This window comes from Colletotrichum destructivum, chromosome 9, assembly GCF_034447905.1.
Source record: "Colletotrichum destructivum chromosome 9, complete sequence".
NCBI lineage: Eukaryota > Fungi > Ascomycota > Sordariomycetes > Glomerellales > Glomerellaceae > Colletotrichum > Colletotrichum destructivum.
Genome location: NC_085904.1, coordinates 3615191 through 3635376, shown reverse-complemented (window position 1 = coordinate 3635376; position 20186 = coordinate 3615191). Strand labels below are relative to the sequence as shown.

Below are 20186 nucleotides of genomic sequence, written 5' to 3'. Positions count from 1 at the left end.
TTCCTAGACCATAAGGAGCCTTTGTTAAAAGGGGGATTCTTTCTGACTTAGTTACTCTCACTCACTTTTACATGTTCTGTCAGGCCGATGACATATGTACATGTCGTCCGCTTCAGCTTCATACCAAGGCATTGCACGCATGTCATGTAACCGGCAACAGTGGAAGCCGAGACTCAACATCATAGAAGAGTTTAGAAACCATCTCATATCAAGTCGACTGCTTGCTTGGAGATCATCATTTCGAGAACTTGAACAGAAATCATCGCCACCACCGCCATCAACATCACCACCGTGTCGAGAATGTAAAAGAACAAAAATAAAAAGAATGGATTCCTCACCACAAGCAACAACGAGATCCCTAAGCCGCCCACGCTTTCGTCGTCCTCTTGACTATCGCCACCTCGTCGTCGTCGCCCTCCCTCGACGAGTTGTCGTGCTCGACGTGCGTCTCGTATGACCGCTGCACGTAGATCCGCCCGTCCATCTGGCTGCTCCTGTGCATGTCGTCCAGCGGTATCGACTCGGTAACCATGACGGACCGCGACCTCGTGTCAGGCCCGTAAACGCCGCCGCCGCCGCCGCCGCCGCTAACACCGCCTGCACCGCCCGCAGTGGTCCCCGGAACGCTCCCGCGACCGCCGCCTGCGTAATACCTCTGCGAGGGCTTCTTGGCGCTCGAGTGGTATTTCCTGACGCCGCGCGTCAGGAGGGCCTTGAGGGGCGGCAGCGAGCCGACGACGACGGCGGTGGCGGTCTCGACGGCGCCCCAGATGGCGAGGCCGACGAGGTCGACCGTCCCGCCCCGGACGATCTGGGTCATGCGCACGACGGCGACGCAGATGATGATGACGGCGAGGCTGAAGGCGACGCCGAGGCCGACCTTGCGCCTCGCGTCGAGCTGCAGCGAGGGCAGGACGGTGAGGGGGAGCGCCATGATCATGAGGTCCGAGGCGACGTCGACGGTGGTGGAGTAGAGGACGTTGAAGGTCTGCATCCATATCTCGTGGGGGGAGTTGCATTTTCCTTTAAGGGGGAGAAGAAGAAGTTGGATGGTGTCATTATGGATTCACGAAGCACAAAAGGACGCGGAGCTAGTCATAGACAGAGAGTAGAGGGAGGAGGGGGACCAACCAGCTCTGAAGTAGTCCGACGGAGGACTGCACGTCAAGGTGCTCGCGAGCCAGCAGCCAACGTAGGCCAGGGAGGCAAAGACGGCGACGCAGTACCACAGCCGGCGGCGCACGGCGAAGGGCCGGACGAGGCGGTAGAAGACGGCCATGAAGCTGGCCTTGACGGACCACAGCACGGTCCAGAACAGCTTGATGATGGGGAACTGCCAGCGGGTCAGCTCCTCCGTCATGGGGCCGGCCTCGGCGGTCACGGGGATGCGGCCGGCGGCGAGGTGGGTGGTGTAGTACAGGGCGTCGAGCTGCCGCGTCTGCAGGGCGGACATGGTGAGGAGGCAGGCCCAGGCCCAGAGGATACAGTAGTCGTCGGCGAGGAGGGAGCGGTTCTGGCGCCAACGGACGGTGAGCCGCAGGGCGACGAAGAGGCTGGCGACGGAGAAGCAGATCCAGATGATGGCCGCGAGGGACTGCCGGTCGATGGTCTGCGCGGCCCCCGTCAGGGGCGCGTCGGGGTTGGCGGCCGACATTGTTCGTGGAGGTTTAAAGGCAGAGATAAAGAGAGAGAGAGATAGAGAGGGACAAGCGAAGGGCTTCGTCGGGCCGGAGGGGAGGATGATGGCTTGAGGGGCACATATATCGATCCCCCTCCCATAAGGATGTCAAGTGTGGTGAAATGAACATCCACGGAGAGTCCCGGGTGATTCAGCCAGACAAGTCCAGACAAGTCTTTTGAAACGTCCAACTCCATCGAGACCATGTCTGCGTGTTGCTGGATGTAGTCGGGTAGGATTCGAGTCAGGGGACGCACTTCCAGGGGGGAGGACATTATACACGACTTCTAGGGGTGCTAGACATAGGAAGACGTCTCAGTCATTAGTACCGCAGCCAGGGTGCGAGGAATCCTTCAGCAGAATGTTACATTAGTTACTGCGGCAAAACTGCCAGCCAAGGATATCACGGGCGAACCGTTACGACGTGCGTGAAGCCTCCTTCTCTGTTCTCACTGAATGAGAGTCTAAAGTCACCAAGCCACTCGCCCCGCGCGAAAAGGTGATGATGAACAGTCTCATAAGGCAGAAAGACATCCCGAGAGGTGGCGTCGTGCTATGAGGTAGAACCACGGCGGTCGGATGCAGCCACTGTCTATGTCATCTCCGGTGGGCAAAACGGCAAGGGTCAACAACTGACATCTGACATCCCCCATCCCTGGTATCTGGTGCTTCATGCTTGTAGACGCAGCATCGGAGAAACTGGTCTACAGATGACCTTCTAATTCTAACGAGACCCTTGCTTCCATCATGATATATTCAAGCGATGGTGGCCAAGCGATTTGCAGCCCAGGGGAATGTCGTTATGGACTAGGCAGCCTGACAGTGTTAGGCGAGGCGGGGGGTGTGGTCTCTAGTTGAAGAAAAAAAAGTTCCAACAGTATCTAGTGCAGTAGCGCCTTGGCCGGCGGGAGATCCAAGTCGAATTCGCTCTTCCAACGGTGAAGCGAGGCGTCGTGTGTGTGTGTGTGTGTGGGAGGGTGGAGATGCTCCCGGGATCGTGGCTTCGATCCCGGCCGATCTGATAGCATCGAGGTATTGCGCTTGACCCTTATGGGCCCCAAGGATATCGAATTATCACAGTTGCAGTTTGCTAGCACGCGCATCCTTCGAGAGCACACGCGCATCCTTCGCTCCTCCAACAGACTGGGTTATCTGCAGCAACGTGAAATGACCGGTCCGCGGCGGCAAGGGTCACACAAGAAGACCTCGGACGGGCTTTCACCGAGCCCCGAGTCTTTGTCTCTGAAGGTCTGAGTTGAGTTGAGTTGAGTTGAGGTGTATGTCTGATATACTTGGGCCAGGAACAAGACATGGAACATGCCCCAGCTAACACGGCGCTTCCCCATTTACTACTGTCATTTACACAATAGTTGTCTACAGTGTTGATGGCAAAGAAACAGTCTTGGATATGCTACCGCCCCCCCTCCCCTGGTAAATCATCACCAAAGTCGGGTTAACGGCGTCCGCCACCGGCATCTTCCAAGAATGGTAGTGCAGCCGGCCCATCGCAAAGTACCCCAAGTCCTCGGTTTCTTCACCCAAAAAAAAAAATCGCTCGTAGCAATTCGTCCCAAAAAACAGCGGCAACGCTCGCTTCTGCACAAAGTGGCTGCAGAGCTGCTGCAGCCGTTCGCCACTTTTCATCTCCCGTGCCGCAATCGCCTCCCCAGACCAACCTCCAACCGAGGCTGGAGGACCGGGGACCTGGGCCGGGCCGGGGTACAAGGTCCGGCCGGACGCGGGAGGGCAGGCCCGGGACAAGTACAGCAAGCTCACAAACACACACACACAAACAAATCAAAAGACCCTTGCTTGAACCTCCCCATGTCTCACCCCAGCCGTTCCCCTTGGCGCTGCAAACTGTTGGAACTTGGCGCAGGTCGGCTACATCTCAATGTTGGTCGACCCCGGCACAATGTCGCACGGAGATGGCGGGCGTGGCCGCCGTGTGAAGGATTGCCACTTGATCTGCTTTTCTTATTGCTCGAGGTATCAAAAGCCAAGGTTTGTTTTTGATTAAATCCCCCCCCCCTCCTCCTCCTACACTAGATCAAAAGAGGAATCCCAGCAGGTACCCGGGACGAGTGTGACAGACACTCCGACCGGGACACTAACAGCTCGCTTGGAAGCTGGGAGGAGGCGGTCGTGTGGTGGTGGCGGCGGCGCTGTGGTCGTTTTCTCATGAACTGATATATCTCGTCCAGGGCAGCTTGACATCCCGTCCTCACGTCCGCCTGCTTAACTGCACCACTGTCAAGCTGCCCACCGAACCGCCCACGCGGATCCATCCAGCCAGCCAGCCAGCCATGCAGCTCACCAAGACCCTGTCGATCCTCGCGTTCCTGGCCGCCGCCTCGCAATGCCAGACGCTCGAGGAACGGTCCCTGATCGAGGCCTTCCTGCCCAGATGCAAAAGTGTAAGACCCGGCTGGTCCCCCCCATAGACAACATGCCCAGTGTCTAGATACTGACTCTCTCTTTCTCCAAAAAAAAAAAGGTCCCCGGAGACAGCAACTGGCCGTCCGAGTTCTCATGGAAGGCCCTTAACCTCGTCACGGGCGGGCGTCTCGTCAAGACGGCGCCCGTCGCGCAGTCGTGCTACGATGGCCCGGCCAAGGACCTCGACGAGTGCGCCTACGTGACCAAGATGTGGTCGGACCAGGACTTCCAGACGTCGAACCCCATCGGCCGGCCGTACCCTTACAACATCACCTGCGCGCCCGTCGACTACGCCGCGGGCGAGACTCCCTCGGCACCGGGATGCTCCCTCGGCCCGCTGCCGACGTACGCCGTCAACGCGACGAACCGCGCCCACATCCTCTCGGCGCTCCTCTTCGCGCGCCTGCACAACGTGCGCCTCGTCGTCGCCAGCACGGGCCACGACCTCCTCGGCCGCTCCGACGGCTTCGGCGCGCTCGAGATCTGGCTGCGGCACTACCGCAACAGCATCGACTTCCAGGACACGTACTCGTCCGCCAACCGGTGCGCCCGGTCCGGCTGGGCCGGCAGCGCCATCCGCATCGACGGCGCCTGGCAGTGGCGGGACGTCTACAAGGTCGCCAAGGCCAACAACGTCATCGCCGTCGGCGGCGGCGCCGTGTCCCCCGGGGCGACCGGCGGGTGGCCGTCCGGCGGCGGACACGGGCCGGCGACCCGTAATTACGGCCTCGGCGCCGACCAGATCCTCGAGGCCGAGGTGATGCTCGCCGACGGCCGCGTCGTCACGGCCAACCACTGCGAGAACGCCGACCTCTTCCGCGCCCTCCGCGGCGGCGGGCCGGGCTACGGCATCGTCCTCGGCACCACCGTCAAGGCGCACCCCAACGTCGACGTCGTCACGGCCCACCACCTCGCCATCGCGCCCCTCCGTCCCTCGGCCAACAACTCGGACCTCCTCGACGCCGTCTCGGTCCTGCTGCGTTCGTACCCTGACCTCAGCGACGCCGGCTTCGCGGGCTACGCCTACTGGTTCCGCAACTTCCCCGGCGTCTTCGTCGGCAACGCCTCCTCGGGCTACTCCCACGGCTTCTGGACCATTGGCAAGACGCGCGACGAGGCCGACGCCGGCTTCGCCCCCGTGCGCGAGGCCCTCGCCGCCTTCCGGGACCGCCTCTTCGTCCACGAGAGCTTCGCCAGCTACGCCGACTACTGGTCCTTCTACGAGGCCGAGTCCGGGCTGTACGACCCGACGGGCGACACCTCCATCCTGACGTCGCGCCTGATCGACCGCTCCGCCGTCGCCGACGCCGCCGCCGTGCGCGATGCCGTCGAGGTCCTCAGCGGCAAGCCCGAGGAGTTCGCGTCCAACGTCGTGCTCCTCGTCTCGGGCGGCCAGGTGTTCGAGGACGCCGCGGACGAGACGTCCGGCCTGCACCCGGCCTGGCGCAGCTCGTCGTACGCGCTCATCACGGGCCGCGGCATCCCCCGGACGGCCGGCCGCGCGCTGCGCCAGGCCGTCCAGGACGACGTCACCTTCGTCAAGGGCGCCGCCGGCAAGCGGCTCGCGCCCGCGACGGGCGGCTACATGAACGAGGGCGACCGCCACGACCCGGACTACATCGAGACCTTCTACGGCGCCAACTACGCGCGCCACCTGGCGGCCAAGAAGAAGTACGACCCGTTCGGCGTCTTCTACTGCCCGACGTGCGTCGGCGCCGAGGCCTTTGTCGAGAGGCCGGACGGGCCGCTGTGTAGGGTGTGAGGGTGCTGTGTCGCGTGTGTTGATGTTGTATATTTGACAGATTTAACATCATGTGTTATACTTGACGGAGTTAATATGACGTCTGTGGTTGTGATACTTTACTCAAGAAAAAATGCGGTCGCTGCAGATTCCAAAATGTTCGCAGAGATAAAATGTAACATGGAGTATTGTAAGTTGGTGATGTAACTCTCCCTTTCTTAGGTCTTTAATGTTACAACTGATACGAATAAAGGCTGTAACTGTGTTGAATACTCTCTGGTTTACATCTCATCAAACAACTTCTGGGCATATTTCCCAAAGTTCTAGAGCCTCCCCCCCCCCGGAATGAAGCTATTTGTGTACAAGATTATTTATATAACGCACAATCGTCATGTCTCATTATCGTCGAATCCAAACTTATACATCCCGTCCCACTTAGTACGTCGTCACCTCCGGCGTGCCCTCAGCCCGCGGGAAGGAGAACTTGGTCTCGACAAAGATCTTCTGGATGCCGTCCTCGTGCTTCTCGAACTTGTAGTAGACCTTGTCCAGGTCGTCCAGGCGGATGCGGTGCGACAGCATCTGGTAGACGTCGATCTTGTCCTCCTGGATCTTGCGCAGCAGGTCCTCCCAGTACAGGTGGACCGGCGCCTGGCCGTTGCCGATGAGGCGCACGCCACGCTCCATCAGCGAGCCGATGTTGAAGTGGTTCGTGTAGCCGACGTAAACGCCCGTGATGCCGCAGCGGCCAAAGTTGCGCACGCCCTCAATCATCTCGTTGACGATCTCGCTCGTGTCCGTCTCGGCGCCGATGGCGATCTCAGCCGCGTGCAGCCAGCCCTTGGGGTACTCGCCAGCAGCGCACTCGATGGCGGCGTCCGGGCCGCGACCGCCGCAGAGCTCCTTGAGCCTCGACACGACCGTCTCCTTGTTGGTGACGCCGTGCGAGAGCTTCGAGTAGTCGATCAGCTCGAGCTTGTCGGCGTGCTGGGCGGGCCACCGCGACTTGACGAACGACAGGCGGGCCTCGGTGTCAACGAAGATGACCTTGGATGCACCCTGGTCGATGGCGAAGGCGCCGGCCATCTGGCCGATGGGGCCCGCGCCCCAGATGGCGACCTGGTCGCCCTCGTAGACGGCCGTGTCCTTGACGGCGTTCCACGAGGTGGCGAGCACGTCGGACAGGAACAGCGCCTTCTCGTCGGGCACGCCGTCCGGGATCTCGAGCAGGTTCACGTCGCCGATGGGCACGCGGACGTACTCGGCCTGGCCGCCGGCGAAGCCGCCGGTGAAGTGGGAGTAGCCGAACATGCCCGCCGTCTGCGAGCCGTACATGGACTTTTCCATCGTGTTGGAGTTGGTCCGCTCGCACTGGGATGACAGCTTCTGCTTGCAGAAGAAGCACTAAGGAAAAGAAAGCATATGTTGTCAGAATCGAGGATAGTCCAAAGATATGATGTAAGACAGAAGGATAGGGACGCCAACTTACATCACCGCAGGCGATCTGGAAGGATGCGACGTATCGCTTGCCGACCTTGGCCTTCTTGACGTTGGAGCCGACCTCGTCGACGACGCCGCAGAACTCGTGGCCGAGGATGTCGCCCTTGTTCATCTGCACGACGGAGCCGTGGAGCAGGTGGAGGTCGCTGCCGCAGAGGGTGCTGCCGGTGACCTTGAGGATGACATCGTTCTCCTCGAGGATCTTGGGTCTTGGGACGGTGACTTGAGTTGTTGGGTTAGTAAGGGTTGCCGCAAAAATGACGACAATGAACGAGTTGAGTTGACTGACCGATCTCGACTTTGTTCTTGCCCTGCCACACGAGTGCCTTCATGAGCTCGTTCGAGTTGCCCTTGTCGCCGCCGTAGTTGGTGACATCCTGCGCCGTGACGGCGTCGTCCTGATGGCCGATGACCTGTTCGGCCGCGTAGGCTGCTTGTGTTGCCATTATGATGGATGTGTATGTATGCGTGTGTGTGTGTATGTGTTGTATGTATGTGTGTGTTGATAATAGTAACACGATTATATGTGATTTGGATTGGTAGTATTGCTTCTTCAATGAACCAGGGGAAGAAGTCCAACAGGAACAGCCATCCTTATAATGGAAAGAGACGGCTCCTCGGCCATCACGTAAACAAAGAGTCAATTGCTTGGTCGCAACGCGATTTTGGCGGGCGGCGAGAAAAAAGGATCGAGTCTAATGACGGGAGGCGGGCGTCATGCTCGACGGCCAAGCGACGTCATGGACACCGGCGGCGATCGAACGGCTGCGGAGCTCTCTATGGATGGCCGGGCCAATGAGGACGGCCGGGTCGAAGCGGACGGCCGCTGCTTACCGTCGACAGAGAGACTAGGGGCCGAGGCTGATGGTGACTTTGCCCAAACGGGGATGTCAGTGTGGATGAAAGGGTCGAGTTTGATGGGGAGAGTGACAGAGAGCTTGGCCAGAAAGGGAGAAGGGCACGGCAAATTGAAACTGTTTTCTCAATGGCACACACACCCCCTCTCTCTCTCTCTCTCTGGCCAAGCTTCGACCGTTGCCCAAACTCGGGAACTCGCCATGTATTTTTATTTTTATTTTTTTTCTGTGGCTCGGCTACCAGAGAAAAGTCTCGGCATAGCCCAAGTCTGGTTCGGCATACAGGTACATGCAGCAGGCCCGCCGGCTCGAAGAATGGACGACGTCAGGTGGAGGCCGGCAGTGCCGTCGAAATAAGAAACTGGCTTCCGGGCCACGTGGTGGAGCGGACAGTTTAAAAATCGAAGCAAGCCTGGAGTTTGCAAGCTTGGTCCATGGGAAGAATAAGGGTGGTACCGTCCGTCTCATGTCCCAAGAGGTAGGGAAACTCAACCAGAGAGAGAGAGTGAGAAAGAGGGAGGGAGGGACACTCTCTTTCAACCAGGAAGAAAAAAGACAACTCGGGCTTTTTAAATCTCGTGCGAGAGGCTATCAAGGTTCCCTCTTGCATCAATTCGGAGTTGACGAGAAGAGCCTGTGCCGATACACACTCAACTCACACACTCACCTCCCCAATCACCCATCGTGCATCGTGCATCGAATTTGGTTCCGGGTGGGGAAGAACCGCGTTGGACAGACAGACGTCACCAGGAGATCATCGGTCCAAACAATTACAACTCTTCTGCTTTCAGCTGGCGCCAGCTGTGGATCATCACTCAATGCTATTTTGAGTGGGACGCAGGAAACAGAGAGAGACAAGGGGGGGGGGGCGAGGAGGGCGTGAGAGCAAAGGGATCAAACGGGCCGCAGCAGGGGTAGCTTCGCGTTGCGCTCCGTCGAGCCGGCTATGAGGGGAAAGCGGGGTCTCCTGTGTCTCTGTATTCTGCCCACTACTACCTGTATATACCACCTTAGTACTGCCGTTACTGTGGTTGTCGCGGCAGTACACGGATGGATATACGTATAGACAGACGAATTTGGGGTAGAGACAGATCATCCCTGAGGGAGGGACGAGACGGAGGAACTCGTCGCTCGTCCCCATTGAACCACACACAAAACACTTGAGAAGCCAGGAACCGCGACTCAAAATGGCAACCCGGAGCATGCTGCGTCCGCAAAGGACAACGAGGCCCGTTCGATTTCTGCTATATGAAGACGGCGGAACCGGTCATGTCTGAGGAGAGAAGAGTGGTGAAATGAGTCTGATTAAAGAAAGCACCGTCTTCTTATCATTGTGCTTGCTGTTGTTCTCTTCGGTCTCGTCTCGTCTCGTCTCGTCTCGCCGCTCTCTCTCGTGATAGTTGGTTGCAATCCGTGAAAGCAAGAGAGCCACAAGCTATCAGACTACACCACAACATCATCTCTCATCACCCATTCAGACTACATCACTCACTCACTCACTTACTCAAACAAACAACAAGAGCAATGAAGCTCTCCCTCGCCCTCCTCGCCGGCGCCGCGTCCGCCTTCCAGATGGGCAAGCCGCCCGTCCCGCAAGCCAAGACGACCATGACCGACAACTTCCCCTGGCGCAACCCCTTCACGGCCGAGACGGCCGCCGCTTACGCCGCCGCCTGCGAGGCCGAGGCCACCTTCCCCGCGGCCCAGCACACCCTGCACGACCTCTTCGACGCCCCGCCCACGGGCCTTGCCCCCTGGGGCGACGGCCTCAAGGCCTTCTTCTCCGGCCGCGAGTACCCCGGCGGCTGGGCCGGCCTCGATCGCCACATGTACGACCGCAACCTGCTCGTCATGCGCTACGCCGACATGCCCCTGCGCGTGCGCGAGTGGATCGAGAGCCAGGAGCGCACCGCCGACGGCAACGGCGACGGCGACGGCAAGGGCCTGTTCGCCGTCTTTGACGCCCCGGCCGCCGTCGAGGGAGGCGGGCTCAAGGTCGCGGAGCGCGTCGCCTTCCCCGAGGACGCCGCCGATGTCGACCGCGCGCTCGACGCCGCGAGGGTCGCCATCTTCGCCCCGGGCGCGCTGTACCCCGTCCTGCCCCTGTTCGTCGCCGAAGGCAGCGACTGTGAATGTAAGTGTTCCGATGGATATAGTAACCGTCAACCCCGTCCCCCAGCCGGCTGACATTCCGTTTGATAGCCACCCTCGCCGACCTGGCCAACTACCAGGCCGTCCCTCGAGACGGCGCCGTCGTGGCCTGGCCCGTCAGCCACTCCCGGCCCGACGTCGACAACAACAGGCGGGACATCAAGTTCACCGTCAAGGCGCGCGTCCTGAAGCTCAACGAGGGCGCGACCGAGAACGAGGCAGAGACTAAGACCGAGACCGAGACCGAGAAGAAGGCGCCGTCAGACTCGGCCAAGGATGAGTTGTAGGCCGGCCGGTGGTGGGACGTGTAGGATTCGTGGGCTCTGTACATACATACTCTGTAGTATTCTTACCTTACCGTACCGTACCGTACCCATAGTGGCCCCCGAAGGCAAACAAACCAAAAAAAGAGAACTCATCTCATGAGAACCTTGAGCTCATCATTCATGCCTCGTCTAACTTCCCCCCTAGTGCACGCTTTGCCGTGGGGGGGGGGGGTTCGTTCAGGTTGAACGTGCCAACTTTCAAGCCGTGATTGTTAAGCAGGAGACGCGGGCGCACGCCGGGACAGGGTTCAAGAGACCACTTTCCTGGCCGGACTTCATCTCCCAACGAGCCGGGGAGAGTGAGGGGCGGGGAGCAGCATTATTAATCCAGATGCTTGGCGGGGGTTTTCCTCCGTGGAACTCCACGGAGTTCCGCGGGTGGCTGGAGTCGTGGCCCGGCCATCTCTCACCGATGCTGACCGACACTCACCGACGCTGACCAGCACTGAACTCGGCTCACCGACACTCACCGAGGCCCAGCTTCTCCTTCCACGGCGTGCCACGGCGGGCCGGGATAGGCCTCGACGGACCTCAACGGACCTCGACGGGCACCGCCACGTACGCCGTGGAAGCTACTACCTCCACGGCCTCGACGCCAGTTCGCGCCGGTTCGGTCGAACGCGGAGGGGGGAAAGCATGGCCCCATCGTTCCAAACCCCGGCGATAACCCCTGGGATACACGTCCGACAAAGCCATAAGAGAGAGAAAGAAGCCGTCGTCAGCATGGTGATGGCGATCATCCTCTCCTTCTCCATCTTCACTCCCATATCATCTCCAACACCTAATTCAGCGCATACATAACGGCACTTGTCTGTTTTCCGGCCCATCTCCCCAAAGAAATACACCCAACATCGCCGCAATGCCCACGCGATACCAGGCCGCCCCCGCCAGCCCCGAGCCCCTGGCCCGGCCCCTGACCTTCCCCTTCTCCGACAAGACAGCCAAGAACCGCCTCCTCAAGAGCGCCATGGCCGAGAGCCTCGCCACCTGGAGCAGCACCGACCCCTCCAAGAGAGGCATCCCCACGCCCGAGCTCGTCGAGATCTACCGTCGGTACGTCCCAGAGAACACACCCACCCATCCACCCACACATATATATATAGATATATATACGTAGTACTCCTTCAAGGACCCCAACTAACGCCACCGCAGCTGGGGCGAAGGCCCAAACAGCTTCGGCGTCATCGTCACCGGCAACATTGCGACCGAATTCGACTACATGAGCGGCACCGGCGACATGATCATCACCCAGGAGTGCGAGCCCGCCGGCGAGCGCTTCGAGGCCTTCAAGGCCGTCGCCGCCGCCGGCAAGGCCCACGGCAGCCTGATGGTCGCCCAGGTCAACCACGCCGGCAGACAGGTGCCCAAAAGGATCCAGCCGAACCCCGTCTCCGCCTCGGCTGTCAAGCTTGGTTCGTCCTCCCCTTCTCCCTTCCTCCCGTCCTCGACAGCCTCACTGGTTTGCGGCATGCATGGGCAACCTCGACTGACAAAGACTACCCAGAACCCAAGATGGGCTCGGAGTTCGCGACGCCCCGCGAGGCCACAAAGGCGGACATCGACCGCATCGTCGAGGGCTTCGCCCACGCCGCCGAGTACCTCGACAAGGCCGGCTTCGACGGTATCGAAGTGCACGCGGCCCACGGCTACCTCATCGCCCAGTTCCTCTCGCGCACGACCAACAAGCGCACCGACGAGTACGGCGTGCAGACGGTCGAGAACCGCACGCGCCTCATAGCCGACATCGGCCGCGCCATCCGCGCGCGCACGTCGCCGGGCTTCATCCTGTCGGCCAAGTTCAACAGCGTCGAGTTCCAGGACGGCGGCGTCACGCCCGACGAGGCCCGCGAGCTGTGTGAGAGCCTGTCGGGCCTCGGCTTCGACTTCCTCGAGCTCTCGGGCGGCACCTACGAGAGCCTGGGCCTCGAGTGGAAGAAGGACAGCACCCTCCGCCGCGAAGGCTTCTTCCTGGAGTTTGCGGACACCGTCGTCAAGGGACTGGGCGACGCCGCCACGCGCAAGACCAAGGCCTACATCGTCGGCGGCCTGCGCTCCGTCGGGGCCATGATTGGCGCCCTCGACGTCGTCGATGGCGTTTCCCTGGGCCGCCCCGGCGCGTACGAGTTCCGCATCGCGCCCGACATCCTCGAGGGCCGCATCACGGCCGCCATCCGGCCCGCAGAGATGATCGAGGACGACTTTGGCGTCGACATGGCGGCGGCGAGCGCCAACATCCGCCTCGTCGGTGAGGGCAAGGAACCGTTTGACGCGAGCGACCCCGAGGCCGTCAATGTGTTTGCCCAGGACATGCAGGCCTGGTACGCCGACTTGATCGCGGACGGCGATAAGCTGGAGAGCCACGGAGGCGTCCACTATTCCGGCAAAACTCTGCCTTACGGCACAACTGCGGCGGCCTAGTTGAGATTTGGGGAGGAGAGCATTAGCATAGACATAGACATAAGCATTCCTGTATACGTATATCTTGAACCCATGGAACACTGTCTGCATGAGCAAGACACGCACGTGTAGCTTCACATGTCGACTGTCAAGTTGACATTTAGTGGCGTTCGTGACTGATACTGCATATTCCAGTAAGATGGCCAAGGAGCGTGTCCAACACTTGTTGCGCAACATGGTCCAACCGGTATCCATCATTGGACTATGGTTCGTTGCGAAACACCAGACCAGAGCATGGAGACTCTTGGTCAGAAAGGGCGAATCTCAACTCAGCATACAGGGAATGACTGAGACTAACGGCACCCAAAGCAACTTGGAGAATCGCGGGGTGTGGCTTGACGGTGGTCCACTCGCCGTGTCTTTGGAGGACTTTGGATTTGTAATCTCACCCACCGTTGCATGGATACACGCGTGCCTGCGGACGACCCCCGACCCCTGTTTGATCCTTTGGATTCGCATTGGTAAGTTGAGATTCACGGCTCGAGCCTCAAATGGGCAATGTTCCTCAAAAAAATAAAAGACTCCGAGACGTCTTGCTCCTCGACATTCATTGCCCCGTCCCGCTTGGTTTACGGTAACTGAACTGACTGAAAAATCGCGGTCCCAAAAGTGAATCGATCGATATGGAGACTTCGTCACAACGCCGCAAGGGTGAGTTGAGTCGCTTGATCCTGATGACCCCACAAGTATTGGGTACGAGCAGGTCTCTCGACTAACACGCGTAGCCTGCGACTTGTGCTTCGTCAAGAAGATCAAGTGCGACATGCTCAAGTCGGCATGTTCGAACTGCATCCTGTACAAGACCGAATGCAAAACGACCCCGGTCCGCCGTCGGGTTGCACCGGCCAGAGAGCGCCAACAGCAGCAGCAGCAACAACCCAAACAGGGCACGGCTGGAGGAGAGTAAGCTGGCCCCAAAACCCTCCATGTCCCCTACCTCTTCATCAATGCCGGTCGTGATGTCTGACAGTCGGTGTAGCGCCACAAAGGTTGAGGAGCTGGAGAGCCGCCTGGCTAGGATAGAAGAGCAGTTGCAACGCGCACTCGATGCCAACGAGCGTCTTTCGAGCCAAGCCCCGCCTCCCTTGTCAGTCATATCGAATACAACGGAGTTGCCAGCGAGCAGCGGGGCATCAGGGAGCCAGGGGAACCTGGAGAATCCGGGCAACGACAGCCTGCCAGAGGACACCGACCTTAACAACGCCTTTTCGTGCAGCGCGAGCCCGAGCGAATGGGTCGTGGAGCCGGAAAGGCCAAAGCTGCCGCCGCTCGAGGACATCATGCCCGTCATCGACGAGTTCTTCAGCCGGTACAACTCCATCATGCCGCTCTTTGACCAAGAGACGTTTATGCGCATGCTCTCCGACTGGTACTCGCCGTGCTCGCAGCGGTCCCCCGCGGTGTGGGCCGCCATCAACATCGCCATGGCACTGGGGTATCGCTGCACGCTGAAAGAGCCGGGAAACGTCGAGGCTCTGATAGAAGACCAGAAGGTGCTGCACCACATGCGCAACGTGCAGTCGGTCGTGTCGGACCTCGTGACACGGGAGGAGGATTTGCTAGGGATCCAAGTCCTCGTCGGCATGGTCGTCCTTTTCCAGGGGACCAAGGACCCCAAGCCGGCGTCGGTTCTCATCGGGACGGCCATCCGTCTGGCGCATCGCATGCAACTACACGACAGGGGTTCGCAGCGCTTCTACCCACCCGAGATCGCCCGGCAGAGATCTAGAGTGTTTTGGATGGTATATGTCATGGACAAGGTGAGTGTTTAGCGTTGTCGCCCCGTCGTCGTCGTCGTCGTCGTCGTCGTCGTCGTCGTCGTGGGGGTGTCGGTACAGGTTGACGGGTAGCAAGGCTAAAGCAAACCGTAGGACATCTGCTTGCGATCCAAAACGCCGTCTTTCCAGCTCGATGCCGACATTGACCTGGCGCTTCCGGAGTTGTACCCCAATGACGGCGCCGGCATCATAGCGGCGAAGAACGGCAGCGAGTTCAACTTCTTCCGGGCGCGGGTCGAGCTCAGCCACATCGCCGGCAAGGTGTACGACCTGTTGTACAGCACGAGGGCGCGCAAGGTGTCGAGGCAGGAGTCGCAGTCGCGGGTAACGAGGCTGGAGGAAATGCTCGAGAGCTGGTACGACAAGATACCGGCCGAGTTCCGGCTGGATTCTGTGCTGCAGAACATTGATGCGCTGCCGGCGGTGCACATGTCGCTCGTATACCATCACTACTTTGTGGTGGTGGTGATGACGCACGGCATCTACTCGCACGACGCGGACTGGGTGCATCGCATCAGCTCGTACTGCCGGACGGCTATGAGGGATCTCGACGGAGTGCCGGTGGCGGCCAGCCTCAAACAGAACGCCCCGCTTCCGGACGGGTGGGACAAGTGCGTCGAGCTGAGCCGAAGGTGCATGAAGCTGTTCGCCGAGTCGCCCATGACGGACTGCAGCATCTGGACCAACTCGTGTGCGCACTTCTCGGGACTCATCATCATCCTGTCCAACATGTTTGTGTTCCCGGAACACGAGCATCTAGTGACGGACCATGCGCTAGCCAACCATGCGCTTCATCTGTTTGATATGATGCTGGAGGTGTTGAACAAGGACGCATTCCACAGGCTCCACGTGGTGGTTAGGGAGCTTCACCGGCGAGCGATGGCGACGGTGGAAAGGGCAGCGCAGAAGCGGGACGAGCAAGCGGCGGCGGCGGCAGCGGTGGCCGAGGCCATTAACAACAGCTTGCCTTTCGGGATGCAATTCGAGGAGGACGTCAGTTTCTTCGAGGCCGGCGACATGGGAGGGTTCGATGGGATATTCAGCGGAGGCGCCATTGACGGTTCGCCGGTGACGATTGGGTCTGAGACGGCAGACACGATTGAAGGGATACAGGAAGAAGTTTGCCGAGCGACCATGACCGTCGGGTACAGCCACTACTAGGCGGACGGGTCGGATGTGGTTCTAGTGTTTCGTTGGCGCTATGTTGTTGGGATTGATGTCGGGATCGGGAGTTCAAGGCGCATGTAAGGGTGTAGGTTTTATCACCAGGGAGTCGTGACGATGGAAAAGTGCGGACTGTCAAGATCCGTATGTACATGTGGGATTGGGATACTGGGAACCGGTAGTTAACGGATGTTCAATTGGGTCGAAGTATCCGTCCGCATGTGAGTGAAGTTGGTGATGCTGCGCATGGAATCGAGCTGATGTTGAGTAGGGTTGCTTGTACGATGGGAATGCTTGATTGAGCTCACCAGCAACAGCAACAGCCAACGGCAACAGCAACAGGAGCTCAAGCAACGATCTTTCCCGTTGTCGGACGGACGATGGGCCGAGTCTGGGGCAGAGTGGGGTTATCGCACCCTGTTTGGCGAGCTAATCTATATCGGGACTGGTGGATAACAGAGCTCCGAGGCTGAGGCCAATAGGGAGCAGGACGTTTCCAAGCGAGCAGGGGGGTTCTGAGACATAGTGGGGCAGTTCTCGTCATTTCGAGCTCAAGCATGTGGAAGGAGGTGAGGGAAGCAAGCAACTGCCACCCACCCACTCACCCACCCACCTAAGCAAGCTACACAGTTAACTGAGTGCCGAGTGTGTTAATGAATTATGCATGTACCTCTCCCTTCCTTATGAAGAAGACATTGAATTGCCGTGTTTGAGAAAAGGCGACTAGCAGAACGGACATGGTAGAAGAGGGGGGGAAGAGACGGAAGGGAAAGGGACAAGGCGGTAAGAGAGAAGGAAGGAGGCAAGTAGGCAGCTGTTTCCGAAGGCAGGCAGGCAGGCGGGCGGGGAGAAGGAAGGAAGGTAGGTAGTAGGTAAGTACCTCTACCTGTGTCTGGCGTCGGTGCTGATCCCGGGAGGAGCTCTCCTCCTTCCCAAGTTCAAGCTGTTCCCCCACCCAGCACACAATGACAGTCATGGCGTCATAATTGAACAGTTGATTATTTTCGTCCATCGTGCATCATTCATCATAACCGTCATATCCATCACCGCCCGGCCTCCTCTCCTCTATCTGCAGCCATTGAGAGCGAGCGTATCCATCCGTCCACCACGCATGACGATTATTGTCGACAGAAACACTGCCGACTCCTCCTCTCTTCCTCTGCCTATCGTACAGAGCACGCAAACGCATACAATTCACATATACCACCTACCTACGGATACCTTGCCGACAGCAACACGCATTGCTCCCTTCGGTTACGCTACGACACAAACAGAATCGCCCACCAGTTAAACTTCGACCCCCTAGTCCGTCATACGAGTCAACGTCAATATCGCCAATCTAATACACGATCCCATACGCCTACATCCACTGCTACATACCCATCCCCCTCGCCGCCGATATTTCCGCTATCACGCCTTTTGCCTTGCCGCCTCTCCCATTTGCTGGACAAAGAGACCTTCCCCCCTCACCGGATCCATTTACCTTCCTGTAAGTGCCTCTAAATCACGTCCCGCCTCCCGCACCACTCTGTGTGTGTGGGTGTGTGCGTGAGTGGCCTTGGCTTCCCTGTGCTTTATCTGACCTCTCAAGCCCTTCGCCTCTCACCGTCTACCGTTTACCATCTCCCGTCCCCCGCCGTTTACATCAGCAGTCGGATTACCCCTCGACTTCCGCCGCCCATCGTCGCATTTCTCATCTTCCGTTCTTCATGCAAACCGCCAGACTCCTCTTCCGCCACGCAAACATCTCCTCCCTGTCCCTCGTGCGCCAACCCGCTCAGAAGAGATTCCTCTCTCACACGCAACGAACCATGGCCGACTACAAGCTCAAGTCCGTCACCTCGCTGTCGCTCAAGCCAGGCGACAAGCAGGAGGTTGAGGTCGAGGGTATTGAGGGCGCAAAGGTCCTGCTCGTCAATGCCGGCGGCACCATCCAGGCTGTCGGCCCCAAGTGCACCCACTACGGCGCTCCCCTCATCAAGGGCGTCCTCACCACCTCGGGCCGATTGACGTGTCCCTGGCACGGAGGTTAGTCCATCTCACTCTCACTCACCTACTCTTTCTCTCCCTTACTCTCTCACACTCACTCAACCTCCCCTCTCTCTCGTCTTGACACAGACTAACTCGACCACAGCCTGCTTCAACGCCAAAACCGGTGATGTCGAGGATGCCCCCGCCCTCGACGCTCTCCCCACATTCAAGGTCACCGAGCGCGACGGCGCAATCTACATCTCGGGCGACGAGGCCACCATCAAGGCCGGCCGCCGTAAGCCCAACTTTAAGTGCAATGCCGCCGGCGGCGCCCAGAAGGACAAGGTCGTCATCGTCGGCGGAGGTTCCGGCGCTCTGGGCGCCGTCGAGGGTCTCCGCAACGGCGGCTACGACGGCCCCCTGACCATTGTCTCCTCGGAAGGCTACTTTCCCATCGACCGCACCAAGCTGTCAAAGGCCCTGCTGACCGACGTCAACGCCCTGCAATGGCGCGACGAGGAGTTCTACAAGAGCGGCTCCGTCGACTGGGTCGCTGACGAGGTCACCGACGTCGACTTCTCGGACCGCAACGTCACCACTAAGAAGGGCGACAAGATTGCCTACACCAAGCTGATCCTCGCCACCGGCGGCACCCCGAGAAACCTGCCCCTCCAGGGCTTCAAGGTCCTCGGCAACATCTTCACCCTGAGGACTGCCCACGACACCAAAAAGATTGTCAAGGCCATCGGCGACAAGGGCAAGAAGATTGTCATTGTCGGGTCTTCCTTCATTGGTATGGAGGTCGCCAACGCCACCGCCAAGGACAATTCCGTTACCGTCATCGGCATGGAAAAGGTTCCCCTCGAAAGAGTGCTGGGCGAGAAGGTTGGTGCCGGTATCCAAAAGAGCCTCGAGAAGAACGGCGTCAAGTTCCACATGAACGCCGGCGTCGACAAGGCCGAGCCGTCGGCCTCGGACGCGTCCAACGTCGGCGCCGTCTATCTCAAGGACGGCACCAAGCTCGAGGCCGACCTCGTCATCCTCGGCGTCGGCGTCGCGCCTGCCACCGAGTTCCTGAGGGAGAACAAGGTCATCCGTCTCGAGGACGACGGATCGATCAAGACGAACGAGAGCTTTGAGGTAGTGGGACTGAAGGACGTGTACGCCATTGGCGACATCGCCACGTACCCCTACCACGGGCCCGGGGGCAACGGCAAGTACACGCGCATCGAGCACTGGAACGTTGCGCAGAACGCGGGTCGCTCCGTCGCAAACAACATCATCAACTCGGCCGTCAAGACGCCGCACTTCATCCCCGTCTTCTGGTCGGCGCTGGGGTCGCAGCTCCGTTACTGCGGCAACACGGTCGGCGGATGGGACGACATTGTGCTGCAGGGCAGCGTGGAGGAGTCGTCCTTCGTCGCGTACTACACCAACGGCGAGACGGTCGTCGCCATGGCTTCGATGGGCAAAGACCCTGCCATGGCGCAGTCGGCCGAGCTGATGTCGCTGGGCAAGATGCCGTCAAAGTCGGAGCTGGCCAAGGGGCTGGACATCACAACTATTGGCCCGGTCGAGGCATGATGACTGGTGGGTTGGCCATTTGGGAGAGAGAGAGAGGGAATGTGTAATGAAGACGGAAACATAGGGAGCCAGGAGAGGGAGGACGTAATCTCTGGCGTATTTTGACGAGGCCTTTAGGCAACCAAGCAAGCACTTACGCAATGTGACGATTTCCACGATTCAAGCTAGTCCGTGTTGGTGGTGATGTGTTTTGTTGATGGTGATGGCCTGATGGCTCGATGGCTCGATGTGACGGGCTATGTATGGGACGATGGGCGTATGAGAAGGGCTTCGCTTCCCAACTAAGGAATTCCCGCGGGACCGAGGGGCTCCAGCGCGATTCTCTAGGCGATTTGGTGTGCGCCATGGTTGGACCGCTCGGGACCGAACGCACAGACGGTACCCGAGCATCTCCGTGTGGGGCGCCGTTTGGGGGCCCGGCGGCGCCGATGCGAGCGGAGCGGGCCAGGCTCGGAGCCTGCGGCGGCTCGACGATGACAACTTGATGGGAACTGGACTGTGTATAAAGAGGACGGCATGAAACTTGCGAAACAGTTGGGA

The 20186-nt window shown here is 59.4% G+C and overlaps 7 protein-coding genes across 7 annotated transcripts; 5 read left to right on the top strand and 2 right to left on the bottom strand.

Moving 5' to 3' along the window:
* Positions 1–358: 358 nt before the first annotated feature.
* On the bottom strand, positions 359–1654 carry CDEST_14184 (uncharacterized protein; the record flags this gene model as incomplete). Its single annotated transcript, XM_062930340.1, has 2 exons — positions 359–1023; positions 1132–1654. 2 exons carry the CDS (start codon positions 1652–1654, stop codon positions 359–361), a joined length of 1188 nt encoding a protein of 395 aa, XP_062786391.1.
* A 2330-nt stretch (positions 1655–3984) lies between these two features.
* Positions 3985–5879, top strand: CDEST_14183 (Putative berberine/berberine, FAD-binding domain, PCMH-type, FAD-binding, type PCMH, subdomain 2; the record flags this gene model as incomplete). The annotated part of the gene is made up of 2 exons (XM_062930339.1): positions 3985–4095; positions 4176–5879. 2 exons carry the CDS (start codon positions 3985–3987, stop codon positions 5877–5879), a joined length of 1815 nt encoding a protein of 604 aa, XP_062786390.1.
* A 139-nt stretch (positions 5880–6018) lies between these two features.
* CDEST_14182 (Putative alcohol dehydrogenase, zinc-type, GroES-like superfamily, NAD(P)-binding domain superfamily) lies at positions 6019–8745 on the bottom strand. The gene is made up of 3 exons (XM_062930338.1): positions 7648–8745; positions 7348–7580; positions 6019–7262 (listed from the first exon to the last, which is right to left on the bottom strand). Exons 1-3 carry the CDS (start codon positions 7802–7804, stop codon positions 6294–6296), a joined length of 1359 nt encoding a protein of 452 aa, XP_062786389.1. The 5' UTR covers positions 7805–8745; the 3' UTR covers positions 6019–6293.
* Positions 8746–9506: 761 nt separating this feature from the next.
* On the top strand, positions 9507–10910 carry CDEST_14181 (uncharacterized protein). Its single transcript, XM_062930337.1, has 2 exons — positions 9507–10349; positions 10418–10910. The coding sequence occupies exons 1-2, from the start codon at positions 9740–9742 to the stop codon at positions 10651–10653; spliced, it is 846 nt and encodes a 281-aa protein (XP_062786388.1). The 5' UTR covers positions 9507–9739; the 3' UTR covers positions 10654–10910.
* Positions 10911–11551: 641 nt separating this feature from the next.
* CDEST_14180 (Putative NADH:flavin oxidoreductase/NADH oxidase, aldolase-type TIM barrel) lies at positions 11552–13119 on the top strand (the record flags this gene model as incomplete). The annotated part of the gene is made up of 3 exons (XM_062930336.1): positions 11552–11745; positions 11845–12104; positions 12197–13119. 3 exons carry the CDS (start codon positions 11552–11554, stop codon positions 13108–13110), a joined length of 1368 nt encoding a protein of 455 aa, XP_062786387.1. The 3' UTR covers positions 13111–13119.
* Positions 13120–13772: 653 nt separating this feature from the next.
* CDEST_14179 (uncharacterized protein) lies at positions 13773–16088 on the top strand (the record flags this gene model as incomplete). The annotated part of the gene is made up of 4 exons (XM_062930335.1): positions 13773–13800; positions 13875–14052; positions 14129–14909; positions 15021–16088. 4 exons carry the CDS (start codon positions 13773–13775, stop codon positions 16086–16088), a joined length of 2055 nt encoding a protein of 684 aa, XP_062786386.1.
* A 981-nt stretch (positions 16089–17069) lies between these two features.
* CDEST_14178 (Putative FAD/NAD-linked reductase, dimerization domain superfamily, FAD/NAD(P)-binding protein) lies at positions 17070–20023 on the top strand. Its single transcript, XM_062930334.1, has 3 exons — positions 17070–17580; positions 17683–18119; positions 18226–20023. The coding sequence occupies exons 2-3, from the start codon at positions 17801–17803 to the stop codon at positions 19644–19646; spliced, it is 1740 nt and encodes a 579-aa protein (XP_062786385.1). The 5' UTR covers positions 17070–17580; positions 17683–17800; the 3' UTR covers positions 19647–20023.
* The last annotated feature ends 163 nt before the right edge of the window (positions 20024–20186 follow it).